The following is a 23035-nucleotide window of genomic DNA, read 5'->3' on the forward strand; positions in this document are numbered from 1 at the left end:
AGGCATCTCTGGTTAACAATTGTCAGTAGTAATGCCAGGAAAAACATAAGCCTGCAACTATGCCGCTGGATAGAAAAATGAATAATAAGTTAGAGAAACCTTGATCTGGTTCACTCTAAAGAAGCTCCTTAAAAAAAAGATTTTTCTAGATTAAGGAAAAATACACTCCATCCTATCAATTTGGATTTTCACCTGTGTTTAATTTACACAGCTTTACTACAGTTCCCCTGAGAGGGCTGTGCAACTGTGTGTATCTGTCTAGGAGAAAGTTCTTTCCTAATGTCCCCAACAAAAGTCATATTCCGTGGTGTTAGTCTCTCTTTGGGATGGGACAAAATAAAAGTTCTCACCAGATGCTGGTGTAATGTTGCCTGGACGAAGGAACTCCGGAACAGCGCCAAGTGGATATCCAGAAGTCCAAATTACTGTGATCGAGCCATATACTCCTTCCCGAGTTATCAGAGCTTGAGTTAGGCCTGTTGTGATATTTCTAACTCGTAACAGAAGAGAATCGAAGGCAACCTACCAAAAGAGAAAAAAGAACATTACTGATAAAAATGTACAATTTTACATGTTCTTGACTGTTATTTTGCTGGCAACAGCAATGTGATCTCATATATACACACACACACACACACACATCCAACGTATTGGCACTTTCCGGCTCTCCCATTGGCTGTGCTTGCACTCCATCAGCCATTGTCCTGTCAACTACCACTCAAGAGTACTCATATGTCATTGGCTGGGGGCTGGGTCTGCTCCTCTCCTCTGCCCACTGCTGGCTTGGCTTCTCTTCCTTGTCAGAATAAACTGAAAAAATAGCTGTCTCTCCCGAAAAAGATGCTTTTACTGCTTGGCTCCTCCGTGCCTGGCTGGCTACTGAGGTGGGCAGCAGCCATACCATTCTCTTCTCCTGCTGCTGTGGGGCTAATTTTCCCCTCAGTGGCTTCTGCTAGGCAACCAAGCTTGGTTCTGTCAGTAAAAAGGTAGGGGGAGGAGGCCCTTTCCAGGCCTACTTTGGCCTTTGTGGGGAACTAGGGTTGCCAGCTCCAGGTTTGGAAATTTTTGGAGATTTTGTGGTGGAGTCTACGGAAGCAAGAGTTTGGGGAGGGGAGGGGCCTCAGCTGAATAGAGTGCCATAGAGTCCACCCTCCAAAACAGTTATTTTCTCCAGGGAGAGAGAGAAATCTCTTGTCTGGAGTTCAGTTGTGATACCAGGCAATACCACAGCCACTGTGGCATAGCAGCACTTTAGAGCAGGGTCTACCATACCCAGGTTCTTGCTGTGGAAGCTGAGTGAGTGATTTCAGACTTTCAGCCTAACCTACCTCACAGGGATGTTGTGCAGATCAAAAGGGAGAGGGGAGAATGATGTAAGCTGCTTTGGACCCCACTGTGGAGAAAGATTACTTTTTCTCCTGGGGAATCATTGTTGCCAATCTCCAGGTGATGGCTGGAGATCACTCAGAATTACAACTGCTCTCCAGATGGCAGAGATCAGTTCCCCTGGAGAAAATGGTGCACTATGTGTCATAATACTTTGCTGAGGTGGCCTCCCTATGACAGCCAGTGTGACATAGCAGTTAGTGCTTTAGAGCAGGGTCTGCCAGACCCAGGTTCTTCCTATGGAAGCTGAGTGGGTGATTTTAGACCAGACACAGACTTTCAGCCTATCCTGTCTCACAGGGTTGTTGTGCAGATCAAAAGAGGGAGAGGAGAATGATGTGAGCTACTTTGGTCCTTACTGCAGAGAAAGACTGTACTCTTCCTAGGTAGAGGCTGTAGGGAGGGGGGAGGAGATGAAAACCTGAAGTCAGAGGTGCAGATAACGGTGGGTTGATGGTTGGCTGGGAAGGAAATAGGGTTGCCACCTCCAGGTTGGGAAATTCCTGGAGATCTGAGGGGTGGAACCTGGAGAGGATGGGGTTTGAGGAGGGGTGGGACCTCAGACAGGTACAATGCCATGGACTCCACCCTCCAAACCAGCCATTTCCTCCTGGATAACCACTGTTGCCAATCTCCAGGAGAGGGCTGGAGACTGATGGACCTCCTGATGGCACCTGGTATTTTTGGCCACTATGTGACAGAGTGTTGGACTGGATGGGCCATTGGCCTGATCCAACATTGGCTTCTCTTATGTCCTTATGAGGGGGAAGGAGATGGAAAACTGAAGTCAGAGGGGCAGATAAAGTTGGCTGGGAAGGAGACAGGGTTGCCAACTCCAGGTTGGAAAATTTCTGGAGATTTGAGGGTTGGAGCCTGGAGAGGGTGGGGTTTGAGGAGGGGTGGGACCTCAGACAGGTACAATGCCATAGACACCACCATCCAAACCAGCCATTTCCTCCTGGGGAACCACTGTTGTCAATCTCCAGGTGAGGACTGGAGATCACTCAATTACAACTGTTCTTCAGGAGGCAGAGATCAGTTCCCCTGGAGAAAATGGTGTCATTATACCCTGCTGAGGTCACCACAGCAAATTGACACTGAGTGCCCAAGGCCAGGACACCCACCCAGAGCCTCTTTCTAGAGCTCATTGTACTTATTTCCACAATGGGCCTTATTCCTAGTTTAAAATAAATTTAGATTCATGTATATCAAATTATCATATATGGAATATTGTTACCAGTTGAGTATCAGATATTACTTTTTAAACAAATATAAATCCCCAAATTCCAAGTTTTTTAGCTAGAAATATTTTGTGTTCTCATTACAAGGTATTCTTCCATACAGAGCATGATTCCTTTATTACTGCAAAATTATGCACCCAAAAAGCTACATGCAGAGGAAGAAAATAAAATGTTACGGATTTTTTTTCTGCTCTTGCATAGTCTAATGATATCTAATGAGAAACTCACTGAAGTGGCTGACAGATTTGGAAGTGTGTAATAAAAAACATCATCTTATATTTTCTAAAAGTAAGGGGAAAATACCCTACCAGAATTCTACTTTTGAAAACAGAAAATAATGGAATATGTTCCATGATAGATTCTGCAGTTCTGGTTTTCCTATATGGGATATCCTAAATGCACAGCAGACAAACATTAAACAAGTATTTCTCTCCAATTTTACGAGTGGGTATGATTATAACTAATTCAAATATTTCAGTACCTGACAATCAGAGAACATTGTTAGTCATCACATTCATTTTAATATCACTTATGTATCTGTATTACTGAGTTTGCTCTGCCCTCCATTGGTATAACTATTTACAATAAGGCTCATACCTGAGAATTGGCAGCTTCCTTGGGAACTGGAAGAGAGACTGAAATTGCTGTCTCTAGTATTTTAGGCACAATATTGGCATGGCCATTAAATAGGCTTACGTTGTTCAATTCCAGAGTGAAATTCAAACCCAGGAAGAGAAATACCTTGAAAAGAAAATCACTTATATGACTGTCCTCAGTACTTATGAATAAGGCTTTCAAATCAGCATATCTGCAAAATTCTCGTTCAGTAAGGCCAGTTTTAGAACACAGTTTTACAAATATTTTCCCAAAATAATTGCAGATAAGAATACTCAGATTATGAAATCAGAAGTGAGTGAAGCACACCCTCAGGTGTGCATTAAGGTACAGAAAATAGTCCAAAGGCTGTGGACAAGATTTCCTGAGATGATTGTTTTTTAAAAAAAATTTCCTGACTTGAACAGCTATTCTGATTTCCTTTATCATATTTTAAAAACTCTGTTCTTTCTAGAATGTTTTAATTTTAAAAATCTGTTAGTTGCTATTAAGAGAATACTCTTTAGCAAAAGGCTGTGATTTTACAGACTCAGACCAGGAAAATATGTAGTTACAGGTAAAAAGCTTAATATTGTTGGTTTCCTTCAAAAAGACCTATTTGCTCATCAGAAACAAATACAGGAAAGGTTGCTTCTCAAGTCTTTGCAAACTATATGACTTCATTGGAAGCAAGAGATTTTCTATTCTTCTCTGCGAGAATGGAAATTCTGGCATATCTACAGGTACCCCCATCATGCACATGTTTAAGTTTCCCTTCTTCCAGAATAATTCTGTTTCTAAAAGTGATATAGGTATCAACCCAAACAATGGTCTTACAAGGTGATAAGAAGTTACAGACCTGGGGATGTATTGGCACTGTCTTCACTCCATAACTGGAACCTTCTTTAACTAGCAAATGTCCTACTGTATTGATAGGGGTGATTAGCTGTTCTTGACTGGAAGATGAGATCTGATACTCTACAATCACATCTGACAAGGTCCCGGCATGCCGTGTTACATTAATCTGGATGTGTCGGCTCAGGTCTTCCTCTACCACTACTGACTGCTTTTCAGAATACAAGGCAAATACTCCATGGGGTTCATCATTTGCAAAAACAGTGAATCTAGAAGTACTTTTCTCCCAGTCCACATCAGCTCCTCCTTCCACTGAAGTCAGCCGTACCACATAATCCTCATCTATTTCAGGAACATCATCAGGCAATAAGGGAATAACAATTTCAGTTGTCCTCTGCTGATCAAGAATGATGACAGAGCTGCTGGTTATGAGGAAATCATTTGTAGTATCAGAATCACTACTCAGTTCCCAGTGAACCTAAAATAAGCCAAGATGGTAAGCCAGTATATTCAAAACCAAATAAGACACTCACATACATTTTACATATGACTCAGAGTTCATTTTAATCTGAAAATAATCTCTTCACAAAAATATACAGTTATTTACATTATTTATAGTCGAGTTTCTCACTGAAACTCAAGGTGGATTCCAAAAAGTAAGTGAACATAATCAATAGGATGAGACATTTAATAAGCAGTGTAATAGGACTGGACTACAGAAATCTGAAAGCATCAAGTATTAGATATAGTATGTTAAAGAATACAGAGAATGGTATTACACAAGTAGAAAGCAATGCAGTGAGAGCAGGGTAATATATAGAACAGAGACACATAGGTACACAAATAAACAATACATAGATATTAAAACATCTTCATGAACCATTCCATTATAACATAACCCTATTACCTTTATAAAAATGCCTTCCTGTTTAAATAATTTGTGAAATGACAGAAGCTTGGAAGCTTTCCTGACCTCCTCAGGGAGGCCATTCCACAAGGTGGAAGCTACTACAGTTTTTGATCTTGCACATTTACAGGGTGACATGTGCAGAAGGCCCTGATCAGATGAGCGAAGTCACTGCAGAACATACCAGGATAGGCAGTCTTGCAGATATGAGGAACCAAGGCCATACAGGGCTTTGTATGTGATAGTCAGTATCCTGTATTGAACCCAGTAACTTATGAGCAGCCAATGCAGAATGTCTCTAATATGCATGCTCCAGCTGGCTCCTGATAACAACCAAGCTACGGCATTCTGTACCAACTGGAGTCTCCAAGCTGACTTTGAGGGGAGACCCATGTACAGTGCATTACAACAGTTAGTCTTGATATTGCTGTGGTGTCGACCCAGGGGGCCAGAACTACCACTTCAAATTAGGGGACCGTCTTCCAGCCTAAACTAAGTGGGAAGATTTTTTTTGGGGGGGTGGCTGCATCCAGCAGTAATGCTGTCCATTATAACCCCTAGGCTCTTAGATAAATCAGCAAGGGTCAGCTATAAACAAACACATTTTTCTGAAAGACAAGTAAACTCCTTATATGCCATCTATTCTATATTGAAGGCTCTGACTTTCAAAGAACTGAAATTGCAATGTTGTGAGCAGCAAAGGACCAAAGAAAAATTACCGTGATGTTCCCTGTAGTGCCTTGAATTCGCATTACGAAAAGCACAATGTTCAGCGGTCCTTCTGATTCTGATGGCTCTTGGTAGTATTTTGGGGATAACGATTCTGGAGTGAACTGCACAATCCCATTGGGATCACCAAATTTTTGAATCTAAAAAGAAACACAACATGCAAAGCTATAAAATAGCACATTGATCATAACTGGTTTCCCTACTTTGTGGGATTGAAAAAAGAAAATTCAAACAATTCAAGCTGAAACTTGTGATATATTAATTCACGTTCATCACGAAATTAAGAATCATGGCACTAATTCGGCCAAAAGGAAAGCAGACTTTAGTTTGTTGGCCTCGCCCCCATGCCACATGGAAAAAATTACATGTGAAAGTCGAAGGGAGCTTCAATAGGATTTTGTGATATTACAAGTAGGGATGGGCATGAACCGAACCATGAAGCCATCATGAATTTTTCCCTTTTTGTGGTTTGCAAAAAAGTTTGTGATGGGTCTACCATCACAAATGTCCATGAACTTTTAAGGCAGTTTGTGGTGGTTCATGGATGGATCAGAAAGCAGAGGTTTAAAGGGACTCTGAGTCCCTTTAAACCCATGCTTCTGTTCCCTGTGAAAGCCACAAAAACAGCTGAGTGGCCGGGAGGCCTCCATACCACTCAGCTGTTTTTCAGGCTGTCTTTTGCAGTCCCTTTATTCCCTGTCCCCCATGCCCATAGCTAATTGCAGCTAAACGAGGTGACTGCATTAAAGAAATGGCACATGGGTAAAGGGGAACACACACTCTCTTCCCAGTGTTATTTCCCCAGTCTTGAAAGTGTTTATGTGGGGCTGTTAATTAGGAAAAAGTGAGAGACCCTGCTAGTAGTGCTGGTGGCTGTAGACCTTTCATATACTCCCCACCCCAGCAGTCCATTCCAGTTCTCTGAGAGTTCTTGGACTAACACCCAAGCAGGTGAGGAAGCTGCAGTGGGAAAGGACAGGGAAGGAATCTCCCATTCTGCCTTTTCCATCAGAGCAGCTCTGCTGTTGGAAGGGGGACAAGAGAACTATTTGATTCCACTGCTCCTCCCCACCAATGCTCCCTCTAAGCTATGGAGTCCTGTGAGCAAAAATTCTACTTTATGAGCTACTGCCATTAAAGTTGTGAGCGAGCAATTGGGCTACTGCACAAATGAGTTTGCTCTGGAACCATCCTTCCTGAGCTAAGACAAAAAATGTGTGAGCCGGAGGCTAAAAAACTGTGAGCTAGCTCACACTTACTCAGCTTAAAGGGAACACTGCTCCCCACTATAGCCTCCCAGTCCATGTGACCTTTGGGTGGGCAAGAGGGAAAGATCCATGATCCTTGGCATTTACGGATCTGGTGGATCCAGTCCATTGTCTAACACAAACCTAGGCAATGATCAGGAGAACTGGATGGAGCACCAGTTTTTCAATATGCTGAAAGGAATTTATTTTGGATATGCCTCCTTTTCAGTCATATAGGTCCTCAAAGTTATCCACTTATTTGCATTTAATTACATTGCTAAACAGCCTCCAGCAATTACAGTACTTATTGCAGGGCAGGAAAGTGCTACAGACATATTAGAAACCAAACAAAAATGATATGATTTACAATTAGTGTAATGCTGGCAGCCTTGGGATCTAGTTCCGTTTCTCCCTTTACAACATTCAGCCTAATAATATAGGTCTCCTGAACTTCAACATCTTCAGGAGGATAAATTTCCAAGTTGATGCTTCTCAGACCTTCTTCTCCTTCTTCAAAATAGAAAGATCCATTCACTGGGTCACCAATGTCACTGTTTAAGGCAGGCAGAACTACCTCTGAATTGGGTCCTAAAATGTCCCAATTAACCTGTCAATGACATAACATAAAGGTAGCACTTGTTAGTATCATTAAAATGTAACAGTACAAATAAAATGTTACAACTGGTACATGTCCTCACAAGTGCTAACTGGATGAGGACTAAAGAAGTCTGCAGTAGGGTCTCTTGAATATTGCCAATTATTTACCTCAACTGGTCACTTTTCTTGCTGATGTACTAAAATTAAAGATATATACTTCCTTGGCAAAAACTCAAATTAAAAGGTTGGATAGTATCTGGGAGTTAATTTAATCATGATGCCGTTCAAATCCGCCTGTACGATGCACAGATACTAATTCAACTGAAGCCCTTCCATATACCAATCCATGTTGAACTAGGAGAATTCTTCCTAAATCTTATTAGCTGCAGAGGGCCAGAAATGACGCCTCTGTAAAAACACACAATCTGGTATGGAGGCTTCAATTAGGAAGGGATAATTTCATCAGTAAGTATACATACTGCTATCAAAACAGTCCATGAGTACAAAAATAAATTGTAGACAAAAGAGCATACCTGAGTATCTCCTACCAATCCTCCAGTTCTTTCCAGCACCAAGGACAGCGTCAATGACACATTAGGATTGGGAAGAATTATTCGGCTGTGGTTGAGGAATCTGACAGTCCCATGTGGAGAGTCACTCTTAGTGATGGTTATTTGGCTCACTAGGTGGAGCCCAAGGACTGCTCCTCCACTGGCTCCTACCAGATGGATTTCAAACTGTTCATCATATTCCCTGTTCCAGAGACAGGAGAAAATGCTGTGTTTTGCTGACAAATATGACCTGTCCATTGAAGTGTTGTTATCACTGAAATCTGAAGGTCTGTTGATTTGCTACATAACTTGTATATATTCAAGATTAATTCTCCAGACTTAAGCAAATGGAAGAAGAAGAAGAGATTGGATTTATACCCCGCCCTTCACTTGGAGCCTCAGAGCGGCTTACAAACTCCTTTCCCTTCCCCTCCCCACAACAGACACCCTGTGAGGTGGGTGGGGCTGAGAGAACTCTGACACAAACTGCTCCTTTTCAAGGACAGCTGTTTCAGAGCTTGCAACTGACCCAAGGTCACATCAGCAGGTGCAAGTGGAGGAGTGGGGAATCAAACCCGGTTCTCCCAGATTAGAGTTCACACACTTAACCACTACACCAAACTGGGAAATGGAGATAAAAGGCAGTGCATAGTCCAAAATAAATATGCAGGTTTTGTGTGTGTGTGTATGTAGTCTACCTCACAGGTTTTTTGTAAGAATAAAACAGAAGAAAAGAAAACTGGGTATGCTTCCTCAAGACTGCTGGAAGATTTGCAGGCTAAAAACAGAAATGTAAGAGTTATTAATAGATACATGGCCACTACATTTGATTTCTTCAAGTAAGAAATACAGGGGGAAAATTTTGAAAGCAAAGAGGCAGACTTCAGTAATGGTAATTTTCAATTTTGCAATCTCAATAATTCCTACACAGTTGAAACACAGATTATTTTTCCAGCACAAGCATTGGGTATTCTCATACTTTTGTGGCTGCCTTACCCATTTTGTATAATCATAAATTCCAGTAAATATCACCTAAAAAGCCTGATGCAAAATTTTTGAATTATTATTGGCTAGCAACAAGTATTATTGGCTATTCAACCAGTATTAATGTCATCACCTTTCATCATCATTGATGATTAAAACATTGATAAAACTCTGGTTTTGGCCATGATAAAAAGTGATTGAGTTATTTGTAATATGATAGTCAACACCATCAGGAAGAGCTGAAACACTTCTAGATACGTAATCTGCAGTCACATAACCATAATTCCCACGTCTTCGCAATACTGGAATCATTATCAACCCAACATCCTCTTCCACTAAAAGAAGAAGAAGAAAAGAAAACGAGTTAGCACGGCTTTCTATATTATGCACTTGTAAGCAACCACCTGATTGGCTACTTGAGTTCACACAGAAGATTTCAGACAATTAGTATTTGCTAGGGGTGCCCATATTATCCTATTAGAACAGATTTTGTAAATCAGATGTTGCTTCCCAACCATTGGACTGGTCTTTGGACTGAAACCTACTGGAGAACTGATGAACAGTCTGAAGACTCACAATTTTTTCTGTTTTAATTTTCCCCTAATGTTCATGTTGACTGAAGAAGGGAAGAGGAAGAGATTGGATTTATACCCCACCCTCCACTATCCAAAGGTGTCTCAGAGCGGCTTACAAACTCCTTTCCCTTCCCCTCCCCACAACAGACACCCTGTGAGGTAGGTGGGGCTGAGAGAGCTCTGACAGAAACTGCTCTTTTTCAAGAACACCTCTGCCAGAACTATGGCTTGCCCAAGGTCATCCGGCAGGTGCAAGTGGAGGAGTGGGGAATCAAACCTGGTTCTCCCAGATTAGAGTCCGCGCACTTAACCACAACGCCAAACTGGCTATGGGAGCTAGAGACAAGACTGCTTTAATGTCTCAGAGAAGCACACATCTGTATGTAACAAAAACATTCAAAACTCTCCAGAAAAGCATATCTGGGTGTTGTAAAAGAGAAATAAAGACAGGGGGGAAACAATTCAAAACTAAGTGCTCATCTTGATGAGGTCTGTGTTACTTTTGTATTTCTGTGGTACTGAAGTACATAGGTACATTCTTCCATATCATAAAAAAGACATTAGAAGAAACAAAGTCCTACAAAATTAGCCATCTGTGTGTCTAAACCCACATTTAATTTTTCAGATTTTGGCACAAAAAGGGCTTATTTCGAAAGGTTTCAGGTTTTTTTTGTTCTTTCTATGGTACTAAAGGGCATTCTCATTTGTATCATGGAAGCAACAATAACAATTAGAAATCCACTCAAAATTAACTTCTTTCATGCTGAAAATCGTATGCTTAAGTGCTACATTTTAAAGCAAATAAAAGTTGCCTTTGAAGGGGCTTTTATTATTTCACTGATGTTATTTTATGTGGCAACACCAAGGTACATTTTGCAGATGGGAGAAATGGGAACAAGCATTCTCTCTTTGATCCTTGAGTTTTGCTCCCTGAGGTTCTGTGACATTCAATGGAAATCCAGTGGAGCAAAATCCATGTGTTAAAGATGGAGCGAATCATAATTAAGGTGGAGCTGGAGTAATATATTCATCCCTTATTGTTCTGACCAGGTGGACTTTAAAATATTGTAAAGGAATTCTGCACCTTTTAAAAAAAATTCTATTTAATCTTCACATGTAAAAACTGTTTTCCATTTAAACTGGGTACACGCTGACACTAACAACACAAAAGGAAGACAGTTAAATAATGCAAGTTATCTGAGGTCTAGAATCACTGCATCTATCAGTTAAAAGATAGTGAGAAAGGCATAGGAAAACAGTTGCACTTAGCTGTAACTGTTGTTCATCAATGTCTTCTGTGCAGACGCCCATTGGGACTGCGCTTGTACAGGCCACGAATATTTTTTTCCTACTAAAAAGCCCTCTGAGGGTGTGTCCCCCCCCCCCCCCGGACAGATGTAAATGTTCGTTCCTGCCCCCAAACCGTCACTTGCTCCAGAGGCAGGGCACCCTCTCTCCCTCACTTCCTACTGGGCTGCCACAAGCAAACCACTACCAAGCACAGAATGTGAGAGCACACAGCAGGGAGGGAGGGAATTTGTGTCTGCACAAAAGATGTCAATATCATCTTCTGTCTTCAGTGCAGCCCCAGACTGGGACATTAGCAAGCTACTCACCTAAAGAGGCAGAGTGAGGCTCTCACTGGAACAGTGACGGGAGAACAGTCTTGCCCATATCTCCATCTCTCCTCGCTTGCAGATCCAACACATAATGCTTAATGAATGTGTTTTCCTCTGACCATGTAGCAGCTTTACATATGGCCACCAGGGGAACCCTCCTATGGACTGCAGCTGAGAAATCTTGTGCTCTCATGGAATGTGTCTTAACCTCTAGCAGGCACCTTTGACCAGCTGCCTCGTAACAGTAATGGGTGGCAGCTATGACCCACCTAGAGAGGGATCCCTATGACCCTTCTTTGGGCCCCAGCAACAAATGAACAAGGACTTATCCACACAAAATGGCTTTGTCCTCTCAATGTAGTATAATGAAGCCCTTCGAACACCCAGACTGCAAAGTGCTCTCTCATCCCTAGAATCTGGGAATGGAAAGAACACTGGTAGCACAATCTCCTGTGCCAGGTGAAACTGAGAAACTGCCTTTGGAAAGAAAATTAAACTAGGGTGAAGCACTGCCTTCTCATTGAAAACTTTAAAGAACAGGGGATCCACCCTCAGGGCTGCTAACTGGCTCACCATCCTGGCTGATGTAACAGTTACGTGGAAAGCTATCTTTCTGGAGAGCAAGGCTAATTGGCACGAAGCCAAAGGCTCAAAGGATGGCTTCATTAACTGAGCCAAAACCAGGGAGAGAAACCACTGTGGCACAATGTGAGGAGTGGGGAGAAACACATTGAGAAGGCCTTTATGGAAATTAACAGTTTATGGACAAACAGGGATGATCCTTCTACACCCTCATGATATGCTGAAATGGCCGTTAAGCATACCTTTACCAATGAGGCTTCTGGTTTGGACTCTGTGAATGGCAGTCACAACTTCGGGAAGCTCCCGGAGGCGATTCGCCCACGCGCGGCTAAAAGGAGGAATCCACACAAGCGGAGACCCTAAGGAACCTCAGACGGAGGTTCCAATCCGGGACGCACAGGGGATGTGCCTCTTTCCCGGCCCGAAGGTCGGAAATTGAGGCTCGCCCCATGCCCCAATGGCTCTTGCCGCGGCAGTGCCCCGCACGGGGACTAGCAGAGCCGCCAGACGTCACCGAGTGATGAAGCGGAAAAGTGTTTAAATGGAAGAAATTCAGCCAAAACTGTGAGTTGCCGATCAAGAACGGGAAAAAGGGTGAAGCGCATTCCCCCCAACGAAAAAGCGCAAGGGAGGAGGGGGAGAGTCCCCCCCCCGATTAAACAGAGAATGATTTAACAGAAAGAAGAGGGGGGAAGTGAAACTTTAAAAGAGTGGTGTTACCTTTTGGTGAATTGTTGAAAGGAAAACAGATAGACTCATTTGTTGGCTGCGCGGCACGAACTTTTAAAAAGTAAACAATAAAACAAAGATGTCGGGGCAGAAAAAGTTTCAGGAGAAGCCGGCAAAGAAGCTGGGAGGAACTTCTGGTGCTGGCTCCCGCCCCTTGGAGCCGGCTGTCACTCAACAGGAGAGCGAGCTTTTGCGCCCTCTGCTGGAGCAAATGCAAAAAATAAATCAGACATTGACAAGCAAGTTCTCAGTAACCAGCAGATCCAGTTGAATGATACAGCTAAGAAAATGGAGGAAATCGCGCAAAAATGCCTGGTCTCAGCAGAAGATACTCAAAAGGTCAAGAAGAAGGTGGTGAAAATGGGAAAACATCAAGAAATGCAAGCTCTGAGACCCATTGGGGGTAATGGGCGGTATAGAAATCAAATATGTATGTATGTATAAAAAGTTATTGATGCTTCAAATGGAAAAATCAAACTTGACTCTCCGATTTCAAGGCATAAAAGAACTGGAAAAAGAAGATCTCCGAAGTATTTTAGCGGAAGCTTTGGCATCACTCACCGGCAGAGAAGCGGAAAAAATAAGCGAGGAAATGGATCTGGTTTACAGAGCCTATTCCAACTTTACAAAGACGAATAATCTGCCGGCAGAAGTGGTAGTCAAGTTTACAAAGCAGAGAAGTCGGGATCAAATACTGAGAGCATCTTCATCAACGCCTATGAAAATTGGAGAGCAGACAATCAGAATTTTGAAGGATGTTCCATTTGAAATTCGAATGAAGAGGAAGGCTTATAAAGGATTGACCTTATTCTTGCAAAATCACCAAATTAGCTATCAATGGTTGATTCCAGAAGGACTTATCTTCAAATTTAAAGATAAAAGGGAGAAGATTGACTCCATTGTCAAAGCTCAAGACTTTCTGAAGAGACACGCCAGCTCAGAGGAGGCAGCACTTGCCAGATGGGAAGAAATAAACAGTGAAAGTGACAGCGGGGGACAAGACTCCGGAAGATGAAGGAGCAGGGAAAGGTCCATCCTATAACCTGAGAGACATAAAAGGAAGGCAGCCCAAAACTTGAAGATTGGTTCGGAAAGCGCATGAAAAGACTTTATTAACAATAAACCAAAGGGACACTACTAATACATTAACATTTATATTTGTTTTTCACAGGTTAAGATGAAAGACGATTGACAACTCACAGAAGAAGCCAAAAGAAGATTTGATTAATACTAACAAAAGATTAACATACTAATAGAGCATCACTCAAACTTTTCTTAGTCCAGCTATATACCCTCCCCCTTTCTGATATTAAAAGCAATAAATTCTCTCCTTTTTAGGAGAGTTAATAAAAATAATAATAATAATTAAAAAAGCATACCTTTACCAATGAAACAGCTAGCCCCTCAGAAGATAAGGAAAGCAAATATTCCAACACAATGGGTAAAGGACAGGTAAAAGGTGACAGTCCCTTGGAGCAGAACAAATACTCAAAATGAACCCACTTCCTAGAATAGGAATACCTGGGCGGAGTGATTCCTAGCCTGAACTAGGTACTGCACACCTCTGGTGAGGACTGTGACCCTATGGGTGTATTCTCCACGCTGTAAGATGCAAGAAGGTCACACTGTGACGCAGAATAGCTCCCCTTATCAAAAAATCTGGGACTGGGGTGAGGGTGATGTACTCCAACTTTGTAAGGCAGAGGAGTTTGGAGAACCAGACTTGGTGAGGCCAAAAGGGGGCTATCAGAATACAGTCTGAGCCCTCTGCTATCAGCTTCCCTATGACCCTACTCAGGAGGGGGAAGGGAGGGAAAACAGGGTCCCTGATCACTGGATTTGAAATGCATCCCCAAACAAAGCTGGATCACTGCCAACAAGGGAACAGAACTGTGCCTTCCTCATCTCACATGTGGTGAACAGATCCACCTGAGGAGTACCCCACTTCTTGAAAACTCCCTGGAGATACTTGGGTTGAATTGACCATTTGTGAGACAAACCCTGCTCAGGTTGTCAGCCTTGATATTCAGGATTCCTGCTATATGAATAGCCCTGGGAGACATGTTGATATGTACTATTCTCCTTACGTTTTGTTTTCTTTTGTTTTTTGGTTGGCAGTTCTGATGGACGAGCTGAGACTGTAGATGGGGACTGAGGAAGTCCTGGCTCCAAGGCAGGGTTGATTGACGAAGACCTCTTAGTCAGGCGTGAAGTCTGTTTAGATGCAGGAGCCGTTTGGACCGATTGAAATGACAGTGGTCTGGAATAGGACTCCGGTGCCAGAACCTAAGAGGTTGACTGGTTCGAAGGAGAAGGTTTCAAAGGTTCTGATGCTGGATCTCAACCTGGACAGGCCTGATGTCGAAAGAAACTTCTCCCATAGGGCAGCCTTCAAAAGTTACACTCTATCCAAACGGGCCTTAGGTGTGAAGCCCTGGCAAATCTTGCAAGCGACTATGTTATGTAATTCTTCCAAACAGATGAGACAAAGTTAGTGCTCATCACTGTGGGTCATTTTTGTCGCACATTTCGTGCATTTTTTGAAGAGTGCCTTGGACGCCATTTCAGGACCACAAGCAGCAGGGTAGGAAAACCAAGGGTAGGTCAACAAGAGTTACTTCACCCAGTTGAAACAATCTCTCATCAGAAAAAGGGAAGACACTCTTTCTGAAATGAGGCTAGGTGGAATCCTCAAAGCAAAAGGACATTCTAGAAAAAACAATCTGAGCAGCTAAACTGGGAAGCTCCTGTCCACGTGGTGGCAAAAAAGAAACTGAGGGAGAGAGGGCACCCCACCTCTGGAGCACATGACAGTTTACACAGGAAAGACTACTTGTGTTGGTTGCCGAGGGAGAGGCAACATCGGAGGGCTTTTTAGCTGGAAAAAAATCTAACTGTGGCTGGCCTGTGCAAACATAGTGCCAATGTGGGGCTGAAGACAGAAGATGAAGAAATACAATACAAAGGTGTCAGAGGTCCTGAACTAGAGGGCTGAAGGTCCATACAGGCCAAGACTTCATGGCTAGGTTAGTAGAATTGCCATCATCACATGACTATGAGTGAATTACTTCAGTGGTGGGGAGTTTCTACCCTAAGGAGTTTCAAAGCATCTTACAATCGCCATTCCCTTCTTCTTCCCACAACAGGCACCTTGTGAGGTAGGTGGGGCTGAGAGAGTTCTGAGAAAACTGTGACTGACCCAAGGTCACCCAGCAGGCTTCATATGGAGGACTGGGGCATCAAATCCAGTTCACCAGATTAGAGTCTGCGGCTCTTAACCACTACACCCCACATCGAGATTATTTACACTTTTGGGTTTTGATTTTATTTGCTGATACCAATATACACAGTTTTGGGCCCTCTTTTTGTTATATGTGGGACAGCTGGTACACTTCTGTACTCTCCTTTGTTCACAGGAAAAAATAAGAATAAAGTACAGCATTCTGAACAGATCAAGGTGGGTAGCCGTGTTGGTCTGAAGCAACACAACAAAGCTAGAGTCCAATGGCACCTTTAAGAACAACAAAGTTTCGGTTCAACTGGGGGGGAAACAACATAGGTAATAAATATGTTAGAACTGGAGATTGATGTGCCCTAATTTGTGAGAATCCCATCCTTAGACCACATCCATCTCCTTTCATGCATGGAGGTGAATTTTACAGCATCTTGGGTATGTAGAGTGTTTTCCTTGTCCCCAAAACAAAGAACTGCATTTAAATCCACCATTCCAAATTACATCACATATTCAACTATATTCTTAATTGCAATTGCTAAGAATTGTAATAATATTAGCAATTGCTAAGAATAGTCATAATCCTTTTCCTGGGGTACAGTGTTATGTCAGAGATGAACAAGATTGCATTGCATTACAATCACTATTATAATATACTATCTCAAAAAAAGAAAAGAAAAACATCAAAATATAGGTCTAGGGATAGGATTCTCACAAATTAGGGCACACCAGTCTCCAGTTCTAACATATTTATTACCTATTTTTTTCTTCCCCCCCCCCCCCCCGCTGAACTGAAACAGATGATATCCAGGAACTAAGCTTGTCATTCTTTTGATCTGTTAAAAATGTGTCCTCACTATTTTGCATGCTAATTTAACAAACCACTCCTATATATACAACTATGATATGTAATTCCATTTCATCATCTGACGAAGTGTGCATGCACACGAAAGCTCACATCTTAAATAAAACTATTTTGGTCCTAAAGGTGCCATTGGACTCTAGAATTCTGAACAGACAGCATTATTTCTGTGTTAACAATCATTATTTTAATTCTGCTTGTGAAACATTAACCTACCTTGCAGGCTTGTGTAGAGTGGATCAAATTCAAGGATTCCTTCTGCATTGTCACTTTTTGATATAATGATTCTCACTACTGAGGAATTTCCTATCTCAGGGGGCTGATCAATCTGCAGTCCGTGCTCTTTTATCGTAAAATCAAATCCACTTGCAAGAGTATGTGAAGGCAAATACAAAGAAATAAGACAATCTGCTCAGATTTTTATTTATTTATTTTTACTTCCATCCCGCCCTCCCCACCACAGCAGGCTCCCCATGTGCCCCTCTTTTTGTTCCCTTACAGATGGGTTTTCTAACTTTTTCGCCGTAGTTTTGTAGTATGAATTAGGGACTTTGACAATCTTCCTGCAATCTGTGCACTTAAAAGCAAGCCACTTCCAATGATCTTGTTTATTTATTTGATTTGTATCCCGCCCTCCCCACCTAGGCAGGTTCAGGGCGGCTCACATTAAAAAGTTAAAATGCATTAAATCACAAATGCATTAAACACAATACAACATCATAAAACTCATATACGTAACGGATAACAATTAAAGTGCTGGTGGCGGTAGCATTGCATAAGGATCCCAATAGATCATGATAATATGGTAACACAAGAATGTGGCCAAAGGCTGTTGCTGTTGACATCACAGGCTGTTGCTGTTGACATAGAAGGCCCTACCACAGTTCAGTTGTTATTGGTAGCGGCTCCAATCAAAGGTCTGGTGGAAGAGCTCCGTTTTGCAGGTCCTGCGGAACTGATCTCTTAACCTCTTTATTTTATGCTTTATACACAAAACTTTAGAAAAAGATGACAAACTAAATTTCACAGGGCCATGAATTTCCAACATAAAAAAACAAACAGTATCAGTGGAAACTACTCCCAGACAAGTTGCTCTGATCCAGAAGGCATTTGCACACGTAACCTTTGCTGGACTAAGGCACTATGTGCACAGATCCTTCCCATATTCAGCTGCAAGAAATCTTTGCCATCAGGTTAAGACCTAAATTTTTCTCCCAATCATTTTATTGTTTTGTTGTTAGTCGTTATGAGAGTGGGTGTGTTTTTTTCTCAATGCCCCCCATTGCTTGCCTTCTATCAGTATTACTACAAAATGAAATAATTTTCTGTTACCCATTTTAAATGTCCTTTTAGAATATGTTTCAGATACCTGTTTATTATGTAACTAAATCTGCTGGTCATTTTCAAGATTTCACAGTGATTAGTGTAAGGATTTATATTGCCATCTGTTTTATTGTATTTTTTGATAGTTTCATTGTAAGCTGCCTTGAGAACCAAATATTTGCTGAAAGTATGGAATAGAAATGACTACAAAACAAACAAATCAAAGCTCCATCTCCAGGGAGCCCTATTACAAATCAGAGATAACCCTGATCAGCTGCTAAAGAGGGGTACAGGGACAATGGATGTATTCTCCCCATTTTCCTCTGTCCTGAACAGCTGGTCAGCATAACTGCTGCTCTTCCAATTGAGCAGTCAAGGCTCTGCATCTGCACAACTGGACTACAAGCAGCATACTTAGGACTTGAAATATAAACTACAGAAATTTAGTCTGACCCTATGACTGTGGAGGTGTAGGGCCCTAATTTTTCCAGCCAGCACTTTTCATTTAAAACCCTTGAGCTGAAACACCTTCCAGAACTACACATCACCTTTATTACCCAAGTGCTGATTGTATTCTTGAATTTTTTTCTTGAACACTATAATTTTTTAAAATGTTTTATTGCTATTTAGTTACATACTATTGGCTGGGGGGGGCAATCAGTGTATCTATTCTTTTAATCCTAATTACACATCTGTATCTTAGCATCAAATAAGACCAGCAGCTTTGTTGTAACATCTAATTTCTTCCCATGCACTGAAAGTTAGTTTTACCTTCCCAGTAGTTCCACTTGAGTAATTTCTATTGAAAAGTCTTCAGGGCCTTCAGGAATGTCATCATCATGAATTTCAGTAAAAAGGGTTTTCATAGTTTCATTGGGTTCAAATGTAAGCTCTCCCAACATGACAGCAAAATCTATGCCTTCCACTGCAGTTCCATTCAACACCTGATACCAGATACGAATCTCCCCATAATGTCCATATGAACGGACAACTGTGATGTTAGCCTGTGGGAGACAAACATGTCTTAAGGCTTCCGTTATTCTTCTAAGCATCTAATGGTTTGATTCGGAAGCAGGAATTCTGGTATATTTAATTCTGATGGACAGCGGAAACTATGTACTAGATCCAATGGAAAACCTCACAGGAACGACTGATCTTTTCCCTGCCTTCCCCCAGCATGCCACTGTCTGTTTTAAAAAACCCTCTCTGAAGTTTAGGAGACCCTCATGAACCAAATGGACCACAGTATGGGGGGGGGGAGAGAACACAGAAGGAAAAGAAGGGAAACAGATAGGGCAAAATGACTGGAAGGAGGCAGCCTTAGGTATTGTGTTAAATTTTGTTCATGAGAGTTCCTCCAACCAGTGGACAACACACTGCTCAGGAAAGGGGAAAGTGGAGAAACCAATTTCTTTCATGAGCCCCTCCAAATTATAGCAACAGAAAAATTCCAATGTAGTTGCAACATACTTTCTAGAGACTATTGATCCTAAATCTGTTGCCTGATGATGTGAGCATCAAATGCCTTAGGACATCAGACCACTCCTACTATCATCACATTCACAACGAAAAAAGGGGACTTTCAATGTGGAAGTTTATAAATACAAAAAAACCCCAAAACACTGAAGTAGACAAACCGTCAACTTATTAAATACTCTTATAACAATTTTCTTTAGAAACTGTTTTATAAATGTATATGTAATTCTATTACACAGTAATATATAATGATGTTCAACATTAGAAATCTTTCTGTAGAAGCCCGCAGATACAAACCAAAAATACACAGATTATTTCATCAATCCAGCTATGCCAAAACATGATGGAACACAAATTGTAAAACATAAATGAACCAGTCTCTGATAATCACTGTTATTTCTGTTGTAAAACTGTTGCAGTCAAAATGAAGAGAAAAGTAATCTTTGTGCCGAGACTGAAGTCCATTAGGACACAGATGTTCAGAACATAAACCTGCTATTGTCATTTGCTTGGTAATGTCATCCAGCATCTGAAATCACTCCACTTTCCAATATATAGGCCAGATGGGCCCATTCTAGCTTTATCTGAAGAAGTGAGCAGTGACTCACGAAATCTCACACCCTGCCACATATTTTGTTAGTCTTTAAATTGCTACTAAACATTTTACAGTTCAGCTCAGTGTCTAGTGTCATTCCCTTTTTTACAGCACAATAGAAAATTTCCTTCTGACGTATATCTGAATTTTTTGAAAGCCCAGCCTATATTACAGCCTTTCTGAGAAACCTTTTTGTAGCATATAACTTGGCATTATGCCCATACGCAGAATGTTGACCTCCAATAAGGAAAAGCCATTCCATACCCATTTTTCCTCTTCTGCTATCTGCAGTAGTTCCTGGGAAAATGCAAAGCACCCATGGGGCAAGTCACTAGCAGCCAGTGTGATATCTGCTGTCCTGGCAGACTCATTTATGATTCCTTCATTGCTGATACCAGTGAGGTGAAACTGGTATTGATGCTTCTCCTCAGGGAGGCTATCATCTAAAGCCTAAAAAGGGAAAACAAACCAAGGTGAAAGATTTCCACAATAAAGAAAGAAAGAAAGAAAGAAAGAAAGAAAGAAAGAAAGAAAGAAAGAAAGAAAGAAAGAAAGAAAGAAAGAAAGAAAGAAAGAAAGAAAGAGAGAGAGAGAGAGAGAGAGAGCGAGAGAGCGCGAGAGAGAGAGAGAGAGGGGGGGGGATTCTGCTATTAAATGTGAACCAAGATATACCGTTTCACCAACATGGGATACTGAAACAGCTAATTCTATAGCTCATACCTGTATTAGTACAACCGCAGCAGACTGCCTGTCTCTCATAGTCAATGTCCCTGATATCTCAGCAAATTCCTTCTGATGAGGGGGAGTTATATTCCAAGAAACTGTGACTTCTCCAAAAATCCCTGGCCCACGTACTAAGCTGCAGACAACAACAGGCACACAGCAGTACTTAAAATACAGTGTCATGGCTGCAGTACTGACCTTAAATGTCTTCAAGCAAAAACACTGCAGCCTAGCCTCAGTTGAATTCTCTTCCCTCACAAAAAATGTTACAGCAAAATGACAAGAGAACATGAAGATTATGTGCACTAGAATGATTATACCTTGGACCCCCTGAACTTGTATGAATTGTCATGGCATAACGGCACTTTGTTTCAGTCTTAAAACTGATTCATCCTTGACATAACTGAATGGGATCTGCAGGTTACAATGACAGCCAATGGGGTGAGCAGGTCAGAACATCAGACTAGGACTGGGGAGAGCAAGCTCAAATTCACATGCAGTCATGAAGCTCACTGGCCAATCACTCTCCACTTAATGTGCCTCATAAGGCTGTGGTGAGAATAAAACATAACAGCACCATGTATGCTGCACTGAGCTCCATAGAGGAATGGTGTAATGAAATATAATAGGTAGACTTGCTGCTGCAGAGTCAAAACTTCTGGGCATTCTCAGAATGCTTTTAAGATGTCTGCTTCAAAACCAGTAGCCACAAACCCAGGACCAAAACTGGAAGTACCATCATGGGAATTTGCAATTACCATTGCTGGTTTTAAATGAAAGGGATTATTTCCTCTATGTTGATTTTATATGTTGGTTCTAGCTAACTCAACATCTACCTTCTGGGTGTCCAGCATACCAGACATGACCTGTACTCAAAAGGAAAAGGTTAATGAAATTAGAAACCAAGGCTCATCCTGTTATTAATTAAAAAATGAAGGTCTTCCCCTTCGCCGATTGTGGGGATCTTATTTGAATATATATTTTTACAGAATACCTAATATTTTGAAGAGAGGTGGTCTTCCTTTAAAAAAAATGTCATTTCAGAAGCAGTGACCTTGTCATCCAGTGAGGACCATGGGAACTTTGTAAATGATTCAGGATGAGACAAATGAGACCACAGAGAGTGATGAAGCTTTGAGACCTTCTGACCAGAATAGGGCATTTAAAAACTGCAAATGTATATTGTTATCACAAATGTTTAAAATACGATTGAGAGTTTCCTATTAATATATAAGTTATGCATATTTACAAATCACAATTTTTTGTAACAGAGGGAAAAATCAGTGAATCACCTACCCAATAAAAGCAGTTCCGTTATACCTTCCTATTGGTTCTCCAATTAGGATATGAGTAGATGACGAAGCAATGCCAACAATTCCAGAAGCTCCCCGATCTCCCAATATAGTAATGGTTGCTATACCTAAGAATACAGAGAACTTGCTGAAAAAAGATGATTTATACATTTATTTATCCCACTGATTTATCTCATCTTTCTCTACAATAAACTCAGGCTCATAAAAAAGGAAATTAATAGATGTTTTTGCATGTCTCTCTTGATATATGTGATTTCTGATTGCCTAATGCTACTGCAGCCATCTTCGAAAGAATTTAAGTATACAACTTGTCTCAACTAAATAGCAATATTTAATGCAATACTCTTTGCCACCACTTTTCTACAAGTTGAGCCAATTGAGGCACTTGGCTGAGCTGGAGTTCTCAGCATTCAGTCTGCGTGTTCGTTAGCTGGTTAATAAGGTGAAAGCTCCACTGAGATAGAGGAATAAAATTGGTTACACATGGACAACATTTTAAGTTTCAATGATAAAATCCGATTGATGATTGATGGAATAACCAGGTACTACAACAGCAAGAAATAGCCCCAAACAATCTTTCATAATTAGATTTGGATGTTGCCTCAAAGATTTAAAAAGTTGTATACATACCACTGATAGGTGATATCTCTGTGCCATCAACAGATAAAAGCTGAGTATTATAACTTTCATCGGCTTCCAGTAGACCATCTTGAATTGCCTGCAAATGTATAGTTTTCTCTAATTCCATCTGCATTAGAAGAAGAAGGCACAGAATATTATTTATCCTAAAAATGTGACTCACTGGTAGGGCAAACTTATCTTCATTTCTAAATAAAACATTTTTTTTCACCAGATAAATAAGAACACTATCTTAAATTCTCAAACTTTTGTAGGAAAGGCTTACAGTGACATTCT

At 41.3% G+C, this 23035-nt stretch overlaps 1 protein-coding gene across 1 annotated transcript in view; it reads right to left on the reverse strand.

Moving 5' to 3' along the window:
- The window catches only part of ADGRV1 (adhesion G protein-coupled receptor V1), a 373937-nt gene that overhangs the window by 217618 nt on the left and 133284 nt on the right, over positions 1-23035 (reverse strand). Inside the window, exons 57-69 of the mRNA XM_015427126.1 lie at positions 22751-22868; positions 22104-22227; positions 20805-20943; positions 20349-20534; positions 18785-19017; positions 16907-17055; positions 9225-9426; positions 8090-8309; positions 7327-7566; positions 5703-5852; positions 4081-4554; positions 3225-3368; positions 351-522 (exon numbers count right to left, since the gene is read on the reverse strand). Coding sequence (XP_015282612.1) covers positions 351-522; positions 3225-3368; positions 4081-4554; positions 5703-5852; positions 7327-7566; positions 8090-8309; positions 9225-9426; positions 16907-17055; positions 18785-19017; positions 20349-20534; positions 20805-20943; positions 22104-22227; positions 22751-22868 — 2551 coding nt within the window. The remainder of the gene's footprint in view (positions 1-350; positions 523-3224; positions 3369-4080; positions 4555-5702; positions 5853-7326; positions 7567-8089; positions 8310-9224; positions 9427-16906; positions 17056-18784; positions 19018-20348; positions 20535-20804; positions 20944-22103; positions 22228-22750; positions 22869-23035) is intronic.

Source organism: Gekko japonicus, unplaced genomic scaffold (assembly GCF_001447785.1).
Source record: "Gekko japonicus isolate JY-2015 unplaced genomic scaffold, Gekko_japonicus_V1.1 scaffold573, whole genome shotgun sequence".
Classification (NCBI taxonomy): Eukaryota; Metazoa; Chordata; class Lepidosauria; order Squamata; family Gekkonidae; genus Gekko; species Gekko japonicus.